This window comes from Hypanus sabinus, chromosome 1, assembly GCF_030144855.1.
Source record: "Hypanus sabinus isolate sHypSab1 chromosome 1, sHypSab1.hap1, whole genome shotgun sequence".
NCBI classification, from domain to species: Eukaryota; Metazoa; Chordata; class Chondrichthyes; order Myliobatiformes; family Dasyatidae; genus Hypanus; species Hypanus sabinus.
Window position 1 is genome coordinate 24388069 of NC_082706.1, and position 17721 is coordinate 24405789.

General features: G+C 44.3%; 1 protein-coding gene across 1 annotated transcript in view; it reads right to left on the bottom strand.

Annotated features, from left to right (window-relative positions):
- LOC132377429 (matrix metalloproteinase-21-like) overlaps positions 1–5857 on the bottom strand; it is a 142690-nt gene extending 136833 nt beyond the window's left edge. Inside the window, exons 1-2 of the mRNA XM_059943953.1 lie at positions 5714–5857; positions 4133–4805 (exon numbers count right to left, since the gene is read on the bottom strand). Coding sequence (XP_059799936.1) covers positions 4133–4805; positions 5714–5857 — 817 coding nt within the window. The remainder of the gene's footprint in view (positions 1–4132; positions 4806–5713) is intronic.
- Between the last annotated feature and the right edge of the window lie 11864 nt (positions 5858–17721).

Consider the following 17721-nt stretch of genomic DNA (forward strand, 5'->3'; position numbering starts at 1 on the left):
AGGTAGAAGGGGATGAGTTATACAGCTCTCATTACATGCACATGCAGTTCAACTCTTTGGGTGATTATGCAGAAAGTCTGAAGTTAATAACTCATCAGGGGTGATTGATAAGTTCGTAGCCTAAGGTAGAAGGAGATGAGTTATTAACTTAAAACTTTCTGCATAATCACTCAAAGAGTTGAACTGCATGTGCTCCACGACCGCTGGACTAAGTGTGTACATGTAGGAGGGAACTATGTTGAAAAATAAATGTGCTAGATTTTCTAAAATTGTATCATTCTACCTTAGGCCACAAACTTATCAATCACCCCTTGTATAACTTGAGTAAGATTTTCATAAGTAACCTGGGTTGGCATTGGTCTTGCTGGAGGGGTCTACAAGTATCTGCAGGATTCCTCTGCATCATGAGATAATAATTAGGCCGCTGATGTTGACCTTAAGGTAAAAATCAAGGAGGTATTCATAGTTTTACCATCATTACAGCTGAAAATCTGGGACAATATTTCCAAATGAAAGGGCTAAGACAGTCCCCTCGAGCCCAGTGAAGACAGACAGACCCCTGAGAAAAGGATATCAATCAGATGAAGAATAGATTGTTGAAATTTTTACCGCTGCAGAGATCACTAGGCTCTTCAGGGCTGCCGTATTTTAGATGAGTGGTGAGCACCAGAACTCAGCTTCAGATTTAATTTATTTATCATACATACACCGAAACAGACAGCGAAAATCTTGACCCTGAGATGGGTATTGCGTACGCACAAGACCAAGACAACCTGCTTCTGCTTCTTGGCTACTGAATACTTTACACTTCTGTTACCTCCATCCACCAGAGCCCAAGCACCTGCATTCTGTTCACTTTAAGTTCAAATTTGGTGCCTGTACCACCAAGTCCTGCTCAGTCTCCATGAATCTGAACTGTTCCCCATGCTGTGACCTTTGACCTATTCAACCCCGTGACCCCTGACCCAGTCACCGCCGTCCCCATACCGCATCATCCCTGCCTCACTTCTGGTTAAGCAACATGTCAGGCTCAGCCCTCAAATTCTTAGACATTGAGGAATAAAGGTCCTGGTAGGGAAAGGTGTGCCTTTCTGTTTTCTAAAAGATGTCTAGCAAATGAGTTTACACACTGCAGCAGAACCAAATAGCTTGCATTTATATAGATATCAGGTCAACTGTGTACAGCAAAGTACTAGGAATTAATGGAAAATGATCAAGATATATACTTAGTAGCCACTTTATGAGTTACACCTGCTCGTTAATGCAAATATCTAATCAGCCAATCACGTGGTGGCAACTCAATGCATAAAAGCATACAGACCTGGTAAGAGGTTCTGTTGTTGTCAGACCAAACATCAGGATGGGGAAGAAATCTGATCAAAGTGACGTTGACCATGGAATAATTGTAGATGCTGGACGGCATCAGTATCTCAGACACTGCTGATGCCCTGGGATTTTCACAACAGTTTACAGAGGATGGAGAATCATTCAGTGATGAGCAGGGGTCAGAGGAGTATCACATCTGCACAGAGCGCTGTCACAGGAAAACAGCATCCATAATCAAGGACCCCCATCATCCAGGACATATTCTCTTCTCGCTGCTGCCATCAAGTAGAAGGTGCAGGAGCCTCAGGACTCACACCACCGGGTTCAGGAACAGTTACTGCCCCTCTGAAACAACTGGGGATAATTTCACTCACCCCATCACAGTACATTTCCCACAACCTGTGGACTCACTTTCAATGACTCTTCATCTCATGTTCTTGATATTTATTGCTTGCTTATTTATTTATTTATCTATCTATCTATCTATTTATTTATTATTTCTTTTCTATTAGGGCAGTTTGCATGTCCTGCTGTATGTCTGTCCTGTTGGCTGCAGTCTTTCATTGAGTCTTGGATGTACCATGCGTGCCCTTAAGAAAACGAATCCCATGGTTGTATATAGTGACATACATGCACTTTGATAATAAAGTTACCTAGAACTTTGAGAATGGCCAGACAGCTTAAGCTGACAGGAAGGCGACAGTAAATCAAATAACCACTGATAACAACAGAGGTGTGCAGAAGGTCATGTCTGAATGCACAACATGTTGAAACTTGCTACAGCTGCAGAAGACATTGAACATGGTCACTTTATTAGGTGCAGGAGGTATTTATTAAGGTGGCCACATGAGTGTAAACAATCACAAGCTGCACAAATCCTGGATCGGTGTTAGGGCTTACTAACACCTTTCATGGCCACTATTTTGTGTCTAGCAACTAGCTTCCAATTATGTAGCACTGCCAACACTACAGAACAACCTTTCAGGCCGTGACCCTTCCCGATGAAGGGTCTCGGCCCAAAACATCAACAGTGCTTCTCCCTATAGATGCTGCCTGGCCTGCTGTGTTCCACCAGCACTTTGTGTGTGTTGTTTGAATTTCCAGCATCTGCAGATTTCCTCGTGTTTGCACGACAGAACAATTCACAGGAATGAAAGCAAACAACAGGCTGAAGGAGGGATTCCTTGAGCAGAAAACCCAAAGCTTAGTCAGAGAGGGAGCTTTGGGTGAGTGCTTTATGGGAGGAAAGCGAGGCCAAGAAGCAGAGAGGTTTGAGGGGAGTCCAGAACTTCGATTCTGGGCAGATGCAGGCACAACATGCACCGGTGAGAGATGAAAATCGGGAATGATCCGAAGACCAGAAATAGAGGAGCTCAGAGTGGCTCAGGGTTGGAAGGTGTGAGTGAAAGAGGGAGAGGTGTGGCCACGGAGGGATCAGGAGGCAAAGCTGAGAGTATTCACACTGACGTGACTCGTAAGCAGAGGTGCAACAGGAAACCGGAGAGGGAAGAGAAATGAGAGGGTCAGGGGTCACAGGTCAGGAAGAAGTTCAGACGTCATGAGGACTGGGTAAGATTTAGTGGAGTTATTGGGTTTGAATGTAATGTGAATAGAATGCTCTGGAACATGTTTCAAGTATGAAGGCAACAAAGGCATTATGTGTTCAACAGCAGAGGAGCGGAAGCGGGTGACGTGGCAGAGATAGACCATAACTTACATAGTACTTACACCACATGGTCTTCTTCTTGGCCTGAATACATGCAACAACGTTCATCTCAGGGTCAAGAAACCATTTCTTGGAATGGTCTGCTTTTGTTTGATACAGATGCCAATGAGCAAGATGGAGTTGGTAGCTAGTGATGGAAGTTCACAATGGGACTGAAAACGGTAACTTTATTCTTCTGATATTTCATTGGTGCAAGGTTCTCCTTGGCCAGAACAACTCCTGCCACAGTAAAGCAAAGACCTCCAGAGTAATACTAGTCTCTGTTCAGACTTCAAAGTCAAAGTCAAGTTATTATCTTAGTACATATATGTCACCATATACAAACATGATATTTATTTTCTTGCAGGATTTCACAGTAGAACAAGGAAATACAATAGAATCAATGAAAAAATACACACAAAGACTGACAAACAACCAATGAACGAAAGAAAAGAAACTATGCAAACTCGGAAAATAATAACAGTAAACAAATGCTGTAAATAATACTGAGAACGTGTGTTGTAGAGTCCTTGAAAGTGAGTCGATAAGTACTGGAATTAGTTCAGTGTTGAGGTGGGGAAAGTTATACATGCTGGTCAGGAGCCTGATGGCTCATAATTATATTTGCCAAATAAAGTCAATGAGTCAAAATTTGAGTCTGAATCAGAATCGGGTTAGACTATCACAATATATTTCATGGAATGTGTTGTTCTGTGGCAGACAAAAGAATTACCATAAAGTTACAAAAGATAAATAGATAATGCAAATAGGGGTACAGTGCGGTAATATTCATGGACTCATGAACTGATCAGAAATCTGATCGTGGAGGGGAAGAAGCTATTCCTAACGTGTTTAGTGTGGGTCTTCAGGCTTCTGTATCAACTCTTCGATGGAAGTAATGAGACACGTCTGGGATGTTGAGGGTCCTTCATTATAGATGACACCTTCTTGAGTCTGGTCTTTGAAAATGTTCTCAGTGGTTGGGAAGGTCGTGCTCTTTAGCTCAGCAAATCCACCCCAAACCTTCAATTCCCTAATCCTAAATAATCCCATCCTTTTGGTTCCAATAAGAGATCAGAGGAGACCTACTGACTCCATTACCTGTTCCAAATCCCAGCGTGATGTCCACAGCACCGACCGAGGACCTCAGGTCCTCCTCGAAGTCTATGGGTGTGACCTCGCTCCAGAGCCTGAAGGCCAGCCGGATGGCCGCTCGCTGCTCGGCCACTGACATTTGAGAGCTGTAACCCTCGCTCAGCAGCCGCCACTTCAGCCTGCGCTTGCCAAAGCCCAGGCCAGAAACGTTGCCATCGGCAACCTCCGTACGCCTCCCTCTGGACCTCTGGCCGTGAAAGAAGCGGCGCAGAAACCGCTTCTTGCGGACGAGTTCGCTTCCGGTCATGTTGGCCCTGCTCTCAGCTGCCTGGCTGATCCTGTCTGTGGCATGAGGGGACGCTGGGACATGAGGTGGGGTCTGCTGGTCTGGTACTCCACATCTTGGTACATTCATTGCCTCCCTTGTGGGTGCATCCACAACACCAGTAACTGACAGCCCATTGCTTTCCTGAAACTCTTTCAGTGCCTCAATAAAAGCCGGGCTCGCAGCGCCTTGGTTTGGCGATGGCTCCATCTGATGCAGGACCTCAGTGTCTTCTCCAACGGTGCTCTTCAGGTCCGGCGGAGCCGGATCTTCATCTGCGGCTGCAGCCGCAACTTGTCGTGCAGCACCCTCCCAATTAACAGGCTGCATCCATCCATACCTGGAGAGGAACTTCTAATTGGGGCAGAGAGGAGGACATTCGTTAACACTTGAAGATCAAAAGAGAAAACACTGGAAGCACTCAGCAGTCCAAGTCGCAAGCGTGGAAAGAGAGAAACAATTAGTATTTCAGTTCAAAGGCCATTCCTGAGAACTGAGAAGGAGAGAATAAATGAAACACTAACTGTTTTTCCATCTACGGATGCTGTCTGACCTGCTGAATTAGAACTTAGAACATAAAACATAGAACAGTCCAGCACAGGAACAGGCCCTTCAACCCACAGTGTCTGCACTGCCGAATTAAACTAAATCCCTGCTGCCCAACGTGATTCACATCCCTCCATTCCCTGTATGTACCTGCGACTGTCTGACCGGCTCTCAAATGCCTCTGTTGTGTCCACTTCCATTACTTCCCCTTAGCAGCAAGTTCTAAGCATCAACCACTCTCTCCGTGAAAAGCTCGCTCCCCGTTCCCACCCACACCCACATCGCCTTTAAACTTCCCCTTTCTCAATTTACAGTAAATGTATGTCCCCAACCTCTTGACGTTTCTAAGCCGTGGAGAAGATCCCGAGTATTCCTCTCTCAATTTTATGAACTTCGTTCAGTTCTCCCTTTCAGCTTCGAATGCTCCAGAGAAAACAATGCAACTTTATCTGACCTCATACCTTCTCATGTAGGCTGCATCCTGGTAACGTTTTCCAGCATTTTGTTTCGGAATTCCAGCTGGTTTTGGTGGATTCCTTTTATTATTTATTGCAATCCATTGAAACAACCAAAAATCAGTCAACAAAGCTCCAACAAAAAAATCATACTCTAACATATATTAACTCCAGCTGCAGCATGCATTCAGTGCTTAAGAGGCTACAGACCTTGATTATCACAGATTTTGTCTCTGTTCTGTGTCAGCCTGTGCGACTTACCTGTGCTGAACTCTCCCCGGCAATGGGGATTGCCCGGTGGGCCACTCTGATATCGGAACGGTCTCGGGAATGAAAGATTCTCTCCGAGCTGGCTGAGCTGCAGAGCATCCAAGCAGTGGCCAGGGAGACCACAAGGCGGTTCATGTCACCCTTGAGAGATGGGAGGAATGCAGTGAGGTGCCCCTGTTCGAGACTCCTTATGTTGCAGCCTTCATGCTTGGCTCCACCCCTTCAATATTCAGGCGAACAGACCATCTTTCAGTCAGGTCATCTGTGCAAGGAAAGAACAGAGAGAATCATTATACTTGGAAGGTGCATTTGAGTCATTAATTTTCTTAGATAGTTCTTTCCAGTTGCATTGTGATAAGATACTTGAATTATGCAAGCAAATTGCCTGCCTCATTCCCTGCACTTCAATATTAACAGTCCATTTTGTACTTTGGGACATCCTGAAAGCGAAGTGCTGGTGTGGCTGATCTGTTAAAGAGAATAAAAGGTGTCATAATGCGGCAAAGGCTTGACCAGAATGCACAGCAGCTGAAATGGTCTAGTGGTGGGTGATAATAATAATAATAAACTGCAAAACAACAAGCCACGAGGGGCCGTGAAACATGAGGGAACAGACACTTAGCATGACAAGGCAGCGAGGTAACTGAAGGAGCAGTCCAGCGGGTTCGTATGAGTGAACAAGGATTGTGGTTTAAATAGGCTGCAGGTGACTCATGTTAGCTGGGTGGAGACTGGGAGTAGCCTGCACGTGCAGACCTGACACCATGGAAATGCAGTCCGCACCAGCATATAATTGCACTTTTCACCACCCTTTCAGGGTGTCACAAAGCTCTAAATGAAGTATTAGTATTAAAATGCAGGAAATATAGCAGCCAATTTGCTCACAGAATATTGTAACCACCAAGTGATCTTACTTACTTACTGCCCGTTATGCCACTGGCTTTAGGGGAGCATTGAAGCCTCCATCTCTAACTGCCCATACCTTCGCACACAGATAGAGAAGCATTGCTGTTTCCGTAACAATGTTTTTTTTTGACCAGTCAGGGTTGTTAGCCCTGGGTTGAACCTCCAACCCTGGAGGACTTGTGGATCACTCTTAGTCTGGCCCCTACGCTTTGACTTCTTTGACATGGGTGTCACTACCCAGAGCCAAAGCGCAAAGCCCTTACTCCGGCCAGCACTCGTAGCTCTCCGTGTCTCCAAACTCTACAATGAGGCTCTGGACCCCTTGGAGGCACCAGGTAATCTCTACATGTTTAATTGATGTTGTAATAAATAAATATTGTTTAAGAACTCCAGGGAAAACTACCCTATCTTTTACCTAAAACTCCTTTAGTATCTATCTGAAAGGACATACCAAGAACTCAGTTTACTATTCTACCCGAAAGGTGCCATCCTGATGAAGCAGACAGCTTGGACTTCTGTTATAGAGTCACAGAGAGGTACAGCACAAAAACAGACCCTTCAGCCCACTAAGTCCATACTATCCATTGATCACCCATTTACACTAATTCCATTTTTCATTCTCCTACATTCTCATTCATGCCCCCCCCCCCACAGAAGCCACCACGAGGGGGAACTTACAGTGGCCAATTCACCTCCTGACCTGCAGGTCTTTGAGATGTGGGAGGAAACCAGAGCACCTAGAGGAAACCCACATGGTCACAGAAGGAGAACGTGCAAACTCCGCATAGATAGAATCAGGGATCAGGACTGAACTGGGGTCACTGGTTATATAAGTTTATATAATTTCTCTTCACATCTGTGATGGGACTTGAACCCACTGCTGTTCGAAAAGGACTCGGAGGCAAGAAAGTTGCAGCTGGCCCAAGTCAAGTTATTAAACAGTGAATCAGTGGAAATGTTGTTTGATCCTGATACTTTTACAATCCAAGGTTTCTTTGGAAGTTGAGAATGAGTTATTGATACTTCCTAATTTTGATCATTTTATGAAGTGTACAAAAATAAAGAGGATGATCGGAGAAAATCATGGAGAAAGTGAGAGAGAAAAAAAGAGAAAAAGCAAAGGAAGAGACTCGGGAAAGGGAAGACCTGGAAAGAACAGGGGGGAGAGGAGAAGAGAGCGCTTTCAAACTATCGCGGTCTTCTTATAGAAGGCCACTAATAACAGAAAATTACATTGAAATGCCAACAGATTGCAGTTAACCAATCAAATCAGCAGATTCAAGTACCGTGATACCTGCCACTGAAACGAAGAAATTTCCAGAAAAATAAAGGCATCAGTAACCGCTATAAAACTCACTGAACAATGCCTGTCTACGTGTGATTATATAAAAATACAATCAATCATAGGAAAGTTAAACTACAAGACAAGTAACAATTCTACAGCCCAATCCAACAGCTGAAAGACTCTTCAGTTCTCCCTATGCGGTAAAATAATTCTCCGCCTTTTCAAGTGACTAACAGAAGCCAGATAGCCACAAAAGCATAGAGGTTAGTGCAATGTTATTACAGCACGTGGGGGGTGGGTTGGAGAGCAGAGTTCAGTTCTGGTGTCCTCTGTAAGGAGTCTCTATACATCCTGCGGGTGGAATGTGTGGGCTTTCCCCTCGCTCTCTGGATTTCTCCCACAGTCCAATGACGTACCGGGTCAGTTTATTGGCCATTGTAAATTGTCCCAAGGTTCAGTTAGGGTTAAATCCGGGTTGTCGGGGATTGCTGGGGTATCTTTAATCGAAGGCTGGAAGGACCTACTCTGTGCTCTAAATAAATTAAATAAAATAAAAATTTTCAAGTCACTTCTCTTTGCAAAGGGTCCCAAGGTGTTCCCAAGGTGTTCCACAGGGGTAATCAAAATGTGATTGAAGCACAGAACATACGAAGTAAACTCAGTCAAACTAAAGGACCGTTGGGAGGTGTAAGAAAGGAATTCCAGGACCACAGGTTGTATCATTTGACAATGCTTCAGCCAACATTGCAATGATGTGAATCAGGAAATGAAAATGGTCTTAACACCGGGCCCACGGAGATCTCAGAAGAGTGGGATCTGGCTGCGAGGGATTCGAAAAAAAGGAAGCATTCCTTTCTGGATCTCAACCAGAAACATAGTCAGCTAAGCAATGGTGAGGGAGTGTGTCTGTCCATTGGTAACACACTGTTATGACTTGCACAAAGTTCCAGCCACAGAGTCAATGAATTTTCAGATTGATGACTGGTTGTCCATCGTAAACAATAGGATACAATAGGTTCTTTTAAGAGCCTCTTAGGTGCATGGAGCTTAGAAAAATAGAGGGCTATGTGCTAGGGAAATTCTAGGCAGTTTCTAGAGTAGGTTACATGGTCGGCACAATATTGTGGCCTGTAAGGCCTGTAATGTGCTGTAGATATCTAGGTATCTGGTGATGACAGTTTGAAACCTGCACAAGAAACTTTCAAAACTCTAGAAGCCATTGCACCAGGAAAGTTCCATTCCCTCGAACTTGGAAATCCGGGTCCAGTTTTATGAATAGTCGTCTCAACTTGGGTCTTCTTTGATTGCAATGGAAGATCGTCTCTATTTCCTGAGGAGACTGAGGTCTGCCGGATTATGCTGAGGATGTTCTACGAGGCTGTGGTGGCCAGTGCTATCATGTTTGCTGATGTGTGCTGGGGCAGCAGGCTGAGGGTAGCAGACACCAACAGAATCAACAAACTCATTTGTAAGGCCAATGATGTTGTGGGGGTGGAACTGGACTCTCTGACGGTGGTTTCTGAAAAGAGGATGCTGTCCAAGTTGCATGCCATCTTGGACAATGACTCCCATCCACTCCATAATGTACTGGTTAGGCACAGGAGTACATTCAGCCAGAGACTCATTCCACTGAGATGTAACACTGAGTGTCATAGGAAGTCATTCCTGCCTGTGTCCATCAAACTTTACAACTCCTCCCTCGGAGTGTCAGACTCCCTGAGCCAATAGGCTGACCCTGGACTTAATTCCACTTGGCGTAATTTACCTATTATTATTTAATTATTTATGGTTTTATATTGCTATATTTCTTCACTATTCTTGGTTGAGTTCCTCCAGCATTTTGTTTGTGTAAAAGGAGGATCACAGCTTATCTTTTCCCTAATTTTCCAATACCAATCCAAACCCTATTGCTGTCCATTCTAAACATACCCAGTGACTCACACAAAGTCTGGTGGAACTCAACAAATCTGGCAGCATCAATGGAGAGGAATTAACAGTCGACGTTTTGGGCCGAGACCCTTCATAAAAAATGGTGACTGTTTACTCCTTTCCATAGATGCTGTCCGACTTGTTGAGTTCCTCTGGCATTTTGAGCATTTTGTTGCTCAAGATTTTCAGCATCTGCAGAATCTCTTATGTTGTAGACGGCAACTGAGACTCCACAGCACTTTTGAGGAGAGAATTCCAAAGATTCATACTCACTGGCTGAAGAAATGTATTCGCATCTCAGTCCTAAACATCCAGGTCTATATCTCGAGCCTTTGAGCCCCCAACGTAGTCATCCAGACCAGAGGAAAACTGTGCCTCTATTTACAGATTCAAGCCCCATAAGAATTTAATATACTTCAATGAGATTGCTTCTTGCTCTTCCAAAATCTTAGTAGGCTCAATCTGCTCACAATCTCTCCCCATAGAACAAAACTCCCAACTCAAGAATCAAATTTTATTGCCCTTTGCCTATTAGGCCATAAGACATAGGAGCAGAATTAGGCCATTCAGCCCATCAGGTATGCTCTGCCTTGGCATCATGGCTGATCCTGGATCCCACTCCACCCCAAACACCTGCCTTTGCATCATAATCTTTGATGCGCTGACCAATCAGGAAGTTGTCAATTTTTACTTTAAATATACCCACTGTCTTATCTATTGCAAGTATTTCATTGCATAGGTCGGGATCCATAGAGTAATTGAGCACAGAAAGAGCTTTTTAACTACCCTACTTATCCTATTGCTCTCTACCAGGGGTTCCCAGCCTGGGGTCCATGGAACCCTCGGTTAACAGTAAGGCTCCATGGCATAAAAAAGGTTGGGAATCCCAACCTACACTAATGCAATTTACCAGTAGTCTTCTATGCCTTGGATGAAGCCCCAACAGGGCTGATATAATTGGAGAAATACAGCTTTATTCTTCATCTCAAATCCTCTAGTGTTAAAGGCCAATGTACCGTCAACCTTCCCAACTGCTTGTTCAGCCTATGCATGAACAGTCAGCAATTTGTATACAAGAAATTCTGACCACTGTTGTCCTCAGTCTCTCACCAGTCAAGATACAGTCTCCTTTTCCATATTTTTCTGCCAAAGTGGATGACTTGCCCATTTTCTACACTATATTTCATCTGCCATCTCCCCCGTTTTTCAACCACTGTACCCTCTACCTCAGCAACCACTTCCTCTAAGACCCTCATATTCACTTTTTCAGATCTCGACGGTCTATAACATTATTTATTTATTTTGTAATTGTTATCTAGCAATAACAATTACTGTAAGTTAATTCGGCCCTTTTGACCTCAGATCTCTGAATAAAATTGAGGTTTTTTTCGCGTGTTTCCAAATCTCTGTCATTTTTCTTACTTCCCATTATTAAATCTCAAGTTTTGTCCTCCAGGGACCAATGCTTCTGTCAGTTCCTCTTTTCTATGTCTATTTTTTATCAGGTCTAACTGTCTACATTTATATTTCTTCTCAGCTGGCCTTCATAGTCTGTCTTATCCCTCTTTATTTTTTAACTAATCTTGTATAGGTTTCCAATACTCTGGCCTTCCACTGAACTGAAGTGACTTTAAATGCCCGGCTCCTGTGATGGTACCTGCTTTTACTTCAATAGGTCATTAATCCAGGCTTTTCAATTCTGATCAATTCTGCAACTATACAGCTCCCTGTGTGATACAGAAGTTACTTGTCTCCTTCAAGTCCTTAGGGGTAAATATTGCCAACAGTTTGGCCTGGGCCCGCCATGTGACTGCAATGGTCAAGAAAGCACAACAGCACCTCTATTTCCTCGGATGGCTAAGGAAATTCAGCATATCCTCATTAACGCTCACCAATTTTTGCAGGTGAACCACAGGAACCATCCTTCCTGGAATAATCACTGCATTGTATGGCTACTGCTCTGCCCAAGACCGCTAAAAGTTGCAGAGAACTGTGAACACAACCCAGACCATCATACAAAACAGCCTCACCTCCAGTGACCGCATCCGCGCCTCTCACCAACTCAGGAAAACAACCAGCATAATCAAGGACCCCTCCCATTCTGGTCATTCCATTTTCTCCCCTCTTCCATCGGGCAAAATACACAAAAACTTGAGAACATGTACTAACAGGGTCAAGGACAGCTTCTAAAACACTGTTATCAGACGTTATAGCAGATATCCTATTGACAAAGATGAAGCCGACACCACTTGCACTCCATTTGTCTCCCTGCACTGCATTTTCTCGGTAAGCAGAACACTATAGTCTGCATTGTACTTTCCCTTTGTACTAGCATGAGGTGCTAATGTTTTGGAATGAGCTGTCTGGGTGGCATACACTCACTGTTTCACTGTGTCTCAGTATTTCAGCCAGAGGGTGATGATTTTGTGGAATTTGTTACCACAGGCAGCTGTGGAGGCCTGGTCGTTGGGTGTAATCAAGAGTAGGTTCTTGATTGGACCTGGCATCAAAGGTTAAAGGGAGCAGCCAGGGAGTGGGGCTGAGGAGGGAGAAAAAGGATCAGCCATGATTGAATAGCGGAGCAGATTCAGTGGGCCAAATGGCCTAATTCTGCTCCTATGTCTTACAGTCTTACGAGGAACCAATAAGCGGTTGCTGTTGTTCGCCAAGGTCACAAGGGTCCAACCTACCTTTCCTTACTGGCATCAGCTTGCTCAAACTACACAATGTACAAAGGGTGACTTGATAGAGAAGTATGAGCAGATGAGAGACATAGATATTGTGGACTTCCTCCTCTTGTGCCCTTAACTCCAGTGGAGCATAGGCCTTTAATGACCGTCCAACTCCATCATCCAAAGTCGATGGCATGGTTGGAGTTCGTCAATGTTTCCGTCGTCTATTGCACAGGGGACTGGCCTCTGCAGCTTCACCAGAGCCCTGTTGGACAGCCTTACCTGCTTCCACCTGTCATGGCGGGGACATAGGGTTGGACTTTGGGAGGCAGATGCAGTGGACAGCCATAGAATTTGTTCCCAGGGCAGAAGGGGTCATCATGTTTGAGGAAGTTAGAGGAGGGAATGTCAGAGGAAGGTTTTTTTACACAGAACGTAGTAAAAGAGGCAGATACATTCAAGGGAAACTTAGATAGGAACATGGATGAAAGAAAAAGAGAGAGTTATGAGCTATGTAGGAGGGGAGGACGATCATGGAGTGAGTTATACATCAGTTCAACACTGTAACCGAAAGGTCCATATTGTGCTGTATTTTTCTATATTCTATACCCTTTAAACTTTCCCTTCCATGTACTGGTCCAAGTGTCTTTTAAACACTGTAATTTCACCAAGCTCGACAGCTTTTTTGGCAGCTCACTCCACATAACCATTATCATTTCAGCGAAAAGCTCGCCCCTTGGGTCCCTTTGAAATATTTCTGCTTTCACCTTAAGCGTATGCCCTCAGCCCTGGGCAATAAACTGTGGCCATCTACCTCCTAAACATGAGAAATTCTGCTGGTGCTGGAAATCCGAGGCAACGCACACGAAACGCTGGAGGAACTCAGCAGGTCAGACAGCATTTATGAAAGTGAATGAACAGTTGCTTCAAGCCGAGACCCTTCTTCGGGACTGGAAAGGAAGGGCGAAGATGCCAGAGTAAAAAGGTGGAGAGAGGGGAAGGAGGGTAGCCAGAAGGTGTTAGATGAAGCCAAGTGGGTGGGAAAGGTCAAGGGCTGGAGAGGAAGGAATCTGATAGGAGAGGAGGGTGGACCACAGGAGAAAGGGAAGGGGGAGGGAACCCAGTGAGAGGCGATAGGCAGGTGAGAAAAGGTAAAAGGCCAAAGTGGGGAATACAAAAAGAGGCGGGTGGGAAGGAAAATCCCAGAATATCCAGTCTCTCCCTATAACTTGATCCCTCTGGTCTAAGTAATATCCTTAGCAATCTTTTCTCACCTTTTCCAATCCTCATTTACAAATTGGAAGAACAATCTTCAAGATTTTCCCAGACAGAAAGATCTGATGGCTGAACAAAACTAATTTTCTTTTGAGAAATAACACTCAATTTCATGCAACAAACCTCTGTTGCTGGTGTGTTGGTTCAGTAGGCAACGCCCGGGCAATCGGAAGACTATGCTGGAGGGAGGGGTTAGATTGAGTCATTTATAAGGTGAGTACAACATCATGGGCTGAAGGGTCTGTACTAAGATGTTCTGTCCAATAGAGCAGGCCATAAGATGCATTTCCTCCTAATATAGCAAAGCCAAAGTTCTGTAACTATAAAAAAATATGTTTCTATGAAACAAGAACAACTGTCCTCTCAAAAGCAAGTCAAGTTTTCTGGAGCTATGAATGTTCACAGCTCACCAGTTACAATGAATTATGTTTGTGTGTTTTGGTAAATTGCGGGCTCCTGTTTCTCCTTGCGAACACTGTTCGAGGTCACTGGACCATCACTGAATGAGTCCCTTATTTCACATTGAATTACTGACTATCGAGCCTCCATCAGCACTGCTTGGGTTAGAAAGCAGGTCACCCAGCAGCTGTGGGAAGCACTGATGTCTAAATGCAGGGACGTTTATCTTACATTACCCAGCTGGTTAATAGCTATCCTTTCAATTAACTTTCTCAGAAAGAAATCCCTCATTGCCACTGTAGGTCGTTCTTTGCTTATTTTCGCCTCTTCGCAATTGTTTAATGCCATTTCTACCACACAAGTGTAAAGGAGAATGAGAAAAGTTGTTACTCCGCATCCAATAAGGCACCAAAAAAAAACACAATAAGATAAAGAACACGATTTTCTGGAAAAAGAACTTTCTTTGATGGGGAATCATCAAGAAATAGGGAAGTCACTCTGTCCTTGAATAAAAAAATTGCTTCATGGTTCTTGTCTAGAATTAACTTTCTGATCAGAATCAGATTGAATAGCACTGACATATGCCATCAAATTTGTTGTTTTGTGGCAGCAGTACATTGCAAATCATAAAAAATTCTAAATTACACTGAGAAATGTAGTATGTATTTTTAAAAATCAAATGAAGTAGTACAAAAGAGAGCAAAAATAGTGAGGTAGTGTGCTTGGGTTGGTTCACTGTCTGTTCATAAATCTGATGGCAGAGAGGAAGAAGCTGTTGCTAAGTGCGTGAATTGAGTGTGTCTTCAATCTGTGCCTCTCTGATGGTAGTAATGAGAAGAGGGCGTGTTCTGGGTAATGGGCGTCCTTAATGATGGATGCTACCTTTTTAAGGTGTCGCCTTTTGAATATGTCCTCAATGCTGGTGAGACTAGTACCCATGATGGAGCTGGCCAAGATTGTAACCCTCTGCAGCTTTTTCTGACTCTGTGTAGTGGCCCCTCCATACCAGATCATGATGCAACCAGTTAGAACGCTCCCATGGCACATCTGTAGAAATTTGCTAGAGTCTTTGGTGTCATACCAAATCTCCTCAAATTCCTAATGAAACACAGCTGCCGGCAAGCTTCTTCGTAATTGCATCAATATGTTGGGCCCAGGATGGATCTTCAGAGATGTTCACACCCAGAAACTTGAAATCACAAAATGACATTCTCAAATCAGCTGTTCTGATAGAACTACAGGGAGAGATGATCACAAACCCAAAAAGGCAACTGGTTCTCTTTCCATAGATGCTGCTTGACCAGCTGGGCTTTTACAGCATTTTCCAGTAAATGATTTCTATATTTTAACTATTCCATATTTGGTCTCGTTGCTACTGGTGAAATTAACTGAGAGGAAAATTGGTGGCTGAATTTCCTGTATTATCATAATGGATTCACTTCAAAAGCACTTTATTTTTGGCTGCGAACACCCTGAAGACCTGTAAGGTGCAAAAGAAATGCAAGTCAGTGAGGAAGCAATGGCTGGGTAATGAGGTCAGGCCGAGTTGGGGCGGTGGGGGCGTGGTCATGCTATGGACCAAGGTGTCGGACTGTGGAGACAATCCTATCTACTGCTGTGCCGGAGAAAAGTTAATCACACCACCCCCCAGAAAAGAGATGACTAGACTAGTCACCTCTGACCAGAATATGAAAGCAAATATGCGACGTTGAGGCTGTACAAGGCCCCACTTCAATAGTTCAATGGTTCCATTTAATATCAGAGAATGTATACAATGTACAACCTGAAATTCTTATTCCTCACAGACATCCATAAAAACAGAAGAGTGCCCCAAAGAATGAGTGACAGTGAAAACATTAAAATCTCAAAGCCCCCCCTACTTCACCCACACACAAGACCAACAAAGCAACAACCCTCCCCTCCCCCTCTTCAGCACGCTACACTCACCAAGCAGTAGCAAAGCCCCCGAGAAAGACCATGATCTGCAGTACAACAAAAACTAATCATTTCACCTGACAATTCAATGTACCACAGACTCTCTCTCTCTCTCTCTCTCTCTCTCTCTCTCTCTCTCACCAGTAAAGGGATAGGGAGGTGTCCCCTTTCACAGCGAGAGGGGAGACATAACAAAACAACTCGCTGATTTGCGATGATAAGATCTGTCACAACGCTTTTCTCCCCAAGTTCTCCGACTTGAGAATCGACAACCAACTCTCCCCCACCAATGAGAGCGCACGTGCTTCACCAAGGATGGAGCTGTTGTCAGCCAATCCGGTGTTCCCAATGTTCCACATTCTCCCGCAACACTTTAGCCAGTGGCTACTGCTTAGAATCCGCTTGTCGTCAGAGCCGCGAAGCCTCAGACCCCGAAGGTGCACTCGTGTACTAGGCCACATCGTTGGGATTTCCAACGGTGACCGGTTGTGAGCGTAACTCCTGGTGAGGGTTTCTGACAGAACTCCATCCACTCTGAAAAAGAAAAAGAGAGACCCCCAAAGGTAGAAATTAAGCTGTTTCTGCAGATGAGCTCGAAAAGGAACAGTTTTGGGCCCCTTATCTAAGAAAAGATATGATAACATTGAAGAAGGCTCAAAGGAGGTTCACGAAAATGATTCCAGGATTGGAAGGCTTATATAGAAACATAAAAACATAGAAACATAGAAAATAGGTGCAGGAGTAGGCCATTCGGCCCTTCGAGCCTGCACTGCCATTCAATATGATCATGTCTGATCATCCAACTCAGAACCCTGTACCTGCTTTCTCTCCATACCCCCTGATCCCTTTAGCCACAAGGGCCATATCTAACTTCCTCTTAAATATAGCCAATGAAATGGCCTCAACTGTTTCCTGTAGCAGAGAATTCCACAGATTCACCACTCTCTGTGTGAAGAAGCTTTTCCTCATCTCGGTCCTAAAAGGCTTCCCCTTTATCCTTAAACTGTGACCCCTCATTCTGGACCTCCCCAAAATTGGAAACAATCTTCCTGCATCTAGCCTGTCCAATCCCTTTAGAATTTTATACGTTTCAATAAGATCCCCCCTCAATCTTCTAAATTCCAGTGAGTATAAGCCTAGTCAATCCAGTCTTCCTTCATATGAAAGTCCTGCCATCCCAGGAATCAATCTGGTGAACCTTCTCTGTACTCCCTCTATGGCAAGAATGTCTTTCCTCAGATTAGGGGACCAAAACTGCACACAATACTCTAGGTGCGGTCTCACCAAGGCCTTGTACAATTGCAGTAGAACCTCCCTGCTCCTGTACTCAAATCCTTTTGCTATGAATGCCAACATACCATTTCCCTTTTTCACCGCCTGCTGTACCTGCATGCCCACCTTCAATGACTGGTGTACAATGACACCCTGGTCTCGTTGCATCTCCCCTTTTCCTAATCGGCCTCCGTTCAGATAATAATCTGTTTTCCTGTTCTTGCAACCAAAGTGGATAACCTCACATTTATCCACACTAAATTGCATCTGCCATGAACTTGCCCACTCACCTAACCTATCCAAGTCACCCTGCATCCTCTTCACAG